We start from the raw sequence: 8,650 nt of genomic DNA, 5'->3' as shown, positions 1-8,650 counted from the left end.
CTCCAGTTCCAGAGGATCTGATGCCTTTTTCTGCTCTCCTTGGGCACCAGTCTCACAGATGGTACACAGAGATCTATGCAGGCAAAACACTCATACACATAAAATAGAGATACATTAATCTTTCAAAATTTATTTTTAAAAAGAAAGTAAAAAAATTATAGAAAATGTGAATAACTGGACAAAATCCAGGAAACCTGCTTTGTATTCTATACTATCCAAGATGAGACAATCCTGCAATGTCATTTTTTTTCCAAGCGTGACTGAGTTAAAACCATTGCCAATAACCACCGGTTCTTGGCAAGGGTATAGGGAAGCAAAGGATTCATTTACACCCATTGGCAAAGCTTGACTTGTACTCTTTGGAGATCTTCTTGGCAATATCTGTTAAATTAAAGAGCAGTCACGTCCTTTGGCCTGGAAACCATACTTCTAGGGATGTGCCCACAGGCATGCATCTGGACAGAATGCGCAAAGCTGGTATTGCCGGGTGAGAAGGCAGGGGAACGCCTTGTCAGTGAGGATTGTTACACAAGAGGTGGCCAATCCGTAGGCCAAGGTTCCAAATATTTCAAAGAGTGAGGTAACCCCTGTTCTTGATAGTTTTATGTCAGTTTGACACAAGCTACAGTCATCTGAAAGGAGAGAACCTCAGTTGATAAAATACCCTCATAAGATCCTAGCTGTAGGGCATTGTCTTAATTAATGATTGACAGGGGGAGGGCCTAGCCCATTGTGGGTGGTACCATCCTTGGGGTGGTGGTTCTGGGTGCTATAAGAAAGCAGACTGAGCAGGCCATAAGGAGCAAGCCAGCAAGCAGCACCCCCTCCATGGCCTCTGCATCAGCTCCTGCTTTCAGCTTCCTGCCTGGCTGAGTTCCTGCTCTGACTTTCTTCAGTGATGAACAGTGCTATGGAAGTAATAGCCAAATTAAACCCGTTTTTCCCAAAGCGCTTCGGTCATGGTGTTCCGTTACAACAATAGTGACCCTAACTAGGACACTATGTACTGAAATGTCCTGCATTGTACAGAAGGGTGTGCTAGGTATTTCTGGAGACATGGACAGGCTCCTAACATAGAGAGAGGGAAAAGCACAGCAACGATATCTGAGAAGACACAAGGCTGGTGCTCCCCCGGTGAGGAGTCAGGGCCCAGTGAGCTGGTCCAGCAGGTGAGAGCACTTGCTGAGAAGCCCGATGACTTGAGGGCAATCCCTGGAACCCACGTTCCTGGCCTCCTCCCCTGCCTTTTAAAAAGACAGGGTCTGGCTGTGTAGCCGAGGTTGTCTTCAGATGCCCAGTTCTCCTTCCTGCCTCCACCTTCTGATTGCTGGGATGACAGACTTGCGCCAACGCCTTCAGCAGCTCTTACTTTCTATGTCACGCGTTGCACACATGGTGAAGAGTCATTGCTGACTTTTGTGACACTAGAGAACAAGGGTCCGAAAAGACAGTGAACGCTCAAGGCTGAGCTAACCACAGCCCTAAGGCAATTGCAGAGAGGAGACTGGCCAGAAAGGGTAGCCGACAGCCTGGGTAGCCGACAGCCTGGGAAGCCAACAGCCTGGGTAGCCCTTGCTCTTCTGATGTGAACAGGTGGCGCTATCTCTGCTTCCTTCTTCTTCCTCTCAGCTGCTGTGGCCTCCTCACGTCCTCACATCTCTCCTGGCAGCTCAACCCTGCTTCCTTCCCCACCCCCTCTTCTGGCCACACTCTCTCCTCATGGTTTCACCTATGCTCTTGGCTATAGAAACCATCTGCCTCATGTGCAGGCTCCTGTCTTCCCTTCTGCTTGGTGTTCCTCTGCATCCGGGCCCAGCATGTTACTGCCTCCTCAGGGGCCCTTCACCTAGGAGCCATCTGTCTTAGACTATTTCGTGTAGCTGTGATGGAGTGCCTGAGGCTGGATAGGTGATACAGTAAAGAGGTTCATTTGGACCATGGTTCTGGAGGCTGGCATGTGTGGTTCTGGCCCCTGCTTGACATGCGCTATAGCCATGCCTACAAAACAGAGCAAGAGTGTCGTCCCCAATTTCTCTTCTTCTTCCTATAAAGTCATTTGAAAAGGTCACCGGGCTCCAACCTCATGACCTTTTCTGATCCTAACTACCTCCCATCAGTTTGGAGACTAAGTCTCCAGCAGTTAAGTCATAGATGGCCGAGAGCTGACACAGCTCAGTGCTGCTGGGGCCATTGAAGCCCCCACCTGTGGCCCTCGTACTCAGCTGGAGCAGGAAGCCACAGGTCGAGCCTGTGCTGCACGCTAACACTCCAGCCTCTGACTGTGACCCACTGGATGGTCTTCTCCGTGTGTCAGCTTCCTGTTAGTCAGTGGGGCCACTGTCCACCCAGCTGCTCGCTGTGGCCATTCAAATCTGTTCCAGTCCCCGCTTCCCTTCTCTGAAACCCTCCCCCCCTTTTTTTTCTGCTTTTCCATTAGCAATGTTGTTTTTTGTTTTGTTTTTGTTTTCCTTATTTCCAAATAGGTCCAACCCGGCAAGATGGTGGTCTTTGGTTTCAACACTTAGAAGGTAGAGGCAGGCAGGTCTTTGAGTTCAAGACCAACCTGGTCTACATAGCAAGTTACAGGGCAATCAGGGCTACATAGAGAGACCCTGTCATTAAAAAGAAAAATTAGGCTGGCTGCTGCAGGGACGACACCCAGATGTCCACCCACCATTTGTCATTATTACGTGCAAGTATGTGATGGAGAGATGGCAGACTGTGAGTGACCTGCCCCGCCACCTGAAGCCATGGTGAGGTCTCTGTCCTTGCTGCCCCTGAGGGCCATGTCTGGGTTCATGGCCATCCAGCAGCAGGGGTCTGTGTTGATGTCCGTGACTCATGTCACCACCAAAGGCCAAGGGGACATGCCTGGTCCGGGCTGACACCTGGGACCATGTTCATGTCCAAGGGCTGTGCAGAGCTGGCCCAGCCCCACAAATGGTTGCAAGCCCTGCATTACGCCTGGGTAGCACAGTAGAGCTGATCCTGGTGGTGGGGACTCAGGTGAGTCGGCCCCAGGGGCATGGGAGCAGGAGAGCTGGGCCTGCCCCTTGCCCGATGTGTTCAATGTGGTCTAGTCAGGGCAGTGCTGCAGAGCTCGCCCTAGTGGTGTGGGTGTGGCAGAGCTGCTGGGCTGACCAACTCAGGCCCAGATCCAGGGCTTTGAGATGCCCCAGCCCAACATTTACCCCATCTATGAACTGCTGGAGCTGGTGTAGTTTGGTCAGGATCTCCGTGACTCAGGGCAACAGCAGGATATCCAAGAGGAGTCCTGGTGAAGATCCAGTATTGATGGGGTAGCAGAAGCCTGAGGCCTCAAACCAGACCAATGACTCATTGCAATGAGAGAGAGAGAGAGAGAGAGAGAGAGAGAGAGAGAGAGAGAGGGAAAGAGAGTGTTTCCCTGGCTATCCTGGATTCACTTTGTAACCAGGCTGGCCTTGAACTCATAGAGATCCACCTGCCTCTGCCCCCCGCACCACCCCCCCCGCCACCAAGTGCTGAGATTATAGGCCTGTGCCACCACGCCCAGCTGCGACGAACATTTGCAAGTAAAGATGTGTGGACAAAAGGGTATCCTGTGTGACACCAAGACACAGTACAGCTTCCATGCCAAGATTTTTGTTTTGGTTTGTTTGTTTGTTATTGCCTTTTGGGAGGGGAGGTTGCAAGGGCAGAGGGTGCATATGAAGGGATGAGGAGATAAGTGGAATTGGGGTACATGATGTGACATTCACAAAGAATCAATGAAAAGAAAAAAGAAAAAAAAATTAAAAGATCCACTTAATTCCTTGTCTCCATTACTTTTGTCATCTTTAGTTCAAATAGTGGGAATAAATGATGACTGTAGGTGGTGGCTTTTTTAATCACTCTATTGGGTTCCTATATTTACCATGCTTTTCCACCCCAATCCATTCCAACTCCACAACACTAGGTAGGTGAGAAAGAAGGTTAGAGGGGGAAAGGGGTGTAGACCTCCTTAGACTACTTCCTGCTGATCAGGGCATTGGGTTACTTGGGGTAAGTTTGACCTTTGCCATCAGGATATTCAATTTCTTCTTGTCTCTTTGTGCACAACTAGTTGACAAACTGCAACCAACAGCAACAAACTGCAGCCAGCCGACAGCAGCAGCAGTAGCCACAACAGCAGGGGGAGCAGCAACCTCTCTTTGGAGTGTCCCCAGACTCTCTCCGGGCTCTGGCATTTATCCCCTCTGGAAAGTTTCCAGAATCCCAAACGTCACACACTTGAAGAAATTATGTACGTCTGGCAAGGCTATACCCCTGCACGAGAGCAAAAGGCAAATCACAGTCACCCCGTGAAACAGCTATGGCTAATCTAAAGCAGCCCTATATCCCACACCTGAGATAAAAACAAAAACATCCACATACCATAACTGGGCTTTTAAAGAAACCAAAATTCTTGCTACATCTCTCTATTTAGTCCAATAAATGGCTTTTTATCTAACATCAATAAACTATATACAACAATTATGGGAACTATCAGGGAAGAATTATATTTACAATGTCTAGTTCATTGTATTTGGCAACCTTGCAGAAAGCCCTCCACTATTCTATCTTACTGAGTCCAAAGTTCTGTACCTAAATAATTTTCTTTTCTTTTTTGAGACAGGGTTTCCATGTGTAGCCTTGGCTGTCCTAGACTCGCTTTGTAGACCAGGCTGGCCTCGAACTCACAGAGGTCTGTCTGCCTGTGCCTCCAGAGTGCTGGGATTAAAGGCGTGCGCCACCAAGCCCAGCGACTTTTCCTTTTGTATCTGATTACAAAGAAAACTGTCAGGTTATAGCTATCTAGTCTTCTACTGCAACAGAGACCTGAGAAGGATAAATTTTACCTGGGTAAACAGGAAGTGCAGAGCAAGCAGTTCCCAAAACTATAGAAATGATACAAAGTTCCGGCTACCTGGACAGTCATCCAAAGTTCCTCAGTATGTGGTGCATCCAATCTTTTTTTTTTTTTTTTTTTTTTTTTAAGATTTATTTATTAAGTATACAGTGTTTTGCCTGCATGTATTTCTGCATGAGGGCACCAGAGCTCATCATAGATGGTTGTGAGCCACCATATGGTTGCTGGGTATTGAACTCAGGATCTTTGGAAGAGCAAGCAGTGCTCTTAACCTCTGAGCCATCTCTCCAGCCCTGGAGCATCCAATCTTTGACCAACAGGCCCAGAATATCTAATAGACTTTTCTGAGAAGCACAAATTTTGAAGGACAGGCTTACCTTGTCTTGGCAAAGTTGGAGTTGACTTCTCAGTGTCCTGCTTTCCCACAGTTTGGTCAGCGATTGAGATAAGGTCAGTTTTTGCCCAGTGGCTGGCTTTGCCACATTTGAAGCAAACTCCATGTAGAGGTTCCTTGGGAATTGCTGGGAATTGAACTCAGGTTGTTTGGAAGAGCAGGCAGCACTCTTAATCACTGAGCCATCTCTCCAGCCCCAGTTACTGCATTTTATATCTGAGGCTTTTAACAGCTTGGTCACAATTTCTTTTGTTAAAGGCCAAATTCACTGCCATTAAAGCACTGGGCGTTTTGGTATCTGAGACCTCTGGCAGCTTGGTCACAGCTTCTTTGTAAATGGCGGAATTCACTGCAATTAGGGGGAGCCAGCCAGCCACATGGCTGCAATGCTGAGAGCCAGGTGGCATCAGAGTTCAGAAGCCAGCTTATAGACCAGATGGCTGGGTAAAACCTACACAGGACCAAGACCTAGTCCTTCCTGAGGCCGCTGCAGCCAGCAACCGAACAGCGTCGAAGTCCGGAGGGAGCCAGCAGTGAGATGCAGGTAATCTTCTGGAACGTTAACTTCCTTGTAGTAACTAGAGAGTGGGGTTGTAGCGCTTCCTTCTAGAGTGCTAGAGTAGGCTTAGATGTACATGAACAGACCTAGCCAGTGCTTTGCACATGCTAAGTGCTCCCACCTATAAATAACAACCGAGTCTCTGAACCTTGGACCGGAACTATTAAACCTACAGAAAGAGCTTAACTTCTGAGGCATGGGGGTGGGGTGGGTAGGTGGTGGTGGAGGCTGAGGCCACCAGGGGAACAGTGCAGGATTCAGAAGACTGGAGCGGAGGGCTGAGTACCGGCACTGACTGCTGCACATAACCTGACCAGCCTGGCAGGGTTGCATCCCAGGCTCAGAGCCCACAGAGATGCCTGGATACCATCTCGAATCCTGCCATTGGGGAAGCAGGTGTGGTGGTGCATGCATGTAACCCCAGCATTTAGGAAGTAGAGGCCAGTTTTGGCTATCCAATAAATTTGAGGCTAGCCTGGACTACATGAGACTCTCACCAACAACAAAACAAAAAGGAGGCAGGCTGAGAGTTGCAAGTCCTTTATAAATTTGTTATTACTATTGCTATTGTTGTTAAATAGAGATGTGGCTGTGTGTGGTACATGCTTGTGTTCTTAGCACTTAGGAGGAAGGACTGGAAAGCCCAAGGCCAGCCTGGGCTACATAGAGTCTCTAAACGTAAAAAGGGAGGAGGTGGCAGGCTGGTGAGGCAGCTCAGTGGTTAACAGCACTCAATGCTCTTCTAGAGGACCTTGGGTTGATTTCCAGCACCTATATGGCAGCTCACAACCACCTGTAACTCCAGCTACAGGGGCTCCAAAGCCCTTCTGGCTTTCCACAGACCTCGACAGACACATGGCATATGTGCAGTCAGACGCACATCCACATGGTCATTTAAAAAAAAAAAAAAAACTGATTTTTTTTTTTTTTTTTTTTTTTTTTTTACCTTCCTGAGCCTTAAAGCCTGGATACAAGAACTAATCCTCAAAAGGCTGGCCATTACTGCCAACTATATGGTTAGGGAAGCGTGATATAAACAAAAAGTAAATATAAGATTCTGCCCAGCAGCAGTGGCGCACACCTTTAATCCCAGCACTCCGGAGGTAGAGTCAGATGGATCGCTGTGAGTTCAAGGCCAGCCTGGTTTACAGAGAGTTTTGGGCTGGCTAGAGTGACATAATGAGACCATGTCTTAAAACAAAGCAAAGCAAAACAAAACCCTACAAACAAGCCCTTTTATTATTATCATTAATAATAATAATAATAATAATAATAATAATAATAATAATAGTGTATGTGTGTGTGTGTGAGAGAGAGAGAGAGGAAGGGAGGAGAGAGAGAGAGAGAGACAGAGAGAGAGGTGATGTGCATGCCACTGCTCATGGCCAGAGAGTAGCTATATGGAACTGGCTCTCTCCTTTTACCTTTACAATGGTTTAGGGGCTCAAATTCACGTCAACAGGGCTGTATGCTGTACTTGCTGGTTCTGTGTCGATGTGACACAAGCTAGAGTCAACAGAGAGGGAGGAGCCTCAGCTGAGGGAATAGCTTCATGAAATACAGCTGTAGTAATTGTCTCACTTAGTGATCAGTGTGGGAGGGCCCAGCCCATGGTGGGTGGTGCCATCCTTGGCCTGGTGGTCCTGGGTTCTATAAGAAAGCAGGCTGAGCAAGCCGGGAGGCATCCCCTCTCCATGGCCTCTGCATGAGCTCCTGCCTCCAGGTTCCTGTCCTGCCTTCCATTTGGTGATGAACAGCAGTGTAAAGTGTAAGCTGAGTAAACCCTTTCCTCCCCAACTTAGTTTTTTTGGTCATGGTGTTTTGTTGCAGCAATAAAAACCCCAAGACATGCTGGGCATTGGTGGCGCACGCCTTTAATCCCAGTACTCGGGAGGCAGAGACAGGTGAATCATTGTGAGTTCAAGGCCAGCCTGGTCTACAAAGCGAGTCCAGGACAGGCAAGGCTGCACAGAGAAATCCTGTCTCAAAAAACTAAAAACAGCCACTGCTGAGCAGACTTGGATCCTTTGGCTTGATGTGCCGTGAGCACTGCTGCTGGGTGCTGTTCAGGGGCGCTCAGGAGAGGTCCTATGTCTCAACATGGATGCAGTGACCCATGATGATGTGCGTGTGAACTTCACTCAGGAAGAGTGGGCTTTGCTGGATCCTTCCCAGAAGAGTCTCTACAGAGATGTGATGCTGGAGACCTACAGGAACCTCACTGCTGTAGCCTATAATTGGGAACACAATATTAGAGAAAAACACCAACGCTCTCGAAGACGAGGAAGGTAATTGTCATGTGTATGCTGACACAAATATGCCTCTGAGGAAATTCTGCTATGTCCTGGAAATTTTAAGGAAAACAACAGTGTATTGATGATTATTAAATTCTCACACACACACACAAAAAAAAAAAAACCCAAAAAACAAAACTAAAACCAAAACAAAACAAAAAACCCCAAGACACGTGGCACGTACCTTTACCAGCCAAGCATGTGTTCCTGTATGGCACTTTCTGGTAGGAGGACCAATCACCACTTGGATGGGGTCTGAGAACAGGTTCTCTTTGTTGACTAGCAATGGAGTCCCTTTAAAGCATCGTTGCTATCCCCCAGGAACTGTGGGCTTGGGACATCCTGCTGAGCCATGTCACAGCCAGCATCTCACTATCTCACCAGCCATCCCGGCACACAGTGTCTGTGACATTCAAAGACAGGAAAAGAATACTATAACCCCCCAAAGACACCGCCACCATAACGAGATGTGGTGCCACATGCTTGCAGCCTCAGTAATGGAAAGCCTGAGGCAAGATGATCTCAAGTCCCAG

The 8,650-nt window shown here is 48.1% G+C and overlaps 1 protein-coding gene across 1 annotated transcript; it reads left to right on the top strand.

Moving 5' to 3' along the window:
• Nucleotides 1-7,923: 7,923 nt before the first annotated feature.
• LOC127200035 (zinc finger protein 120-like) lies at nucleotides 7,924-8,115 on the top strand. The gene has a single exon (XM_051158084.1). It carries the CDS (start codon nucleotides 7,924-7,926, stop codon nucleotides 8,113-8,115), a length of 192 nt encoding a protein of 63 aa, XP_051014041.1.
• Nucleotides 8,116-8,650: the final 535 nt, after the last annotated feature.

The sequence above is a fragment of the Acomys russatus genome, chromosome 16 (genome assembly GCF_903995435.1).
Source record: "Acomys russatus chromosome 16, mAcoRus1.1, whole genome shotgun sequence".
Classification (NCBI taxonomy): domain Eukaryota; kingdom Metazoa; phylum Chordata; class Mammalia; order Rodentia; family Muridae; genus Acomys; species Acomys russatus.
This window is presented reverse-complemented; position numbering and strand designations above follow the sequence as displayed.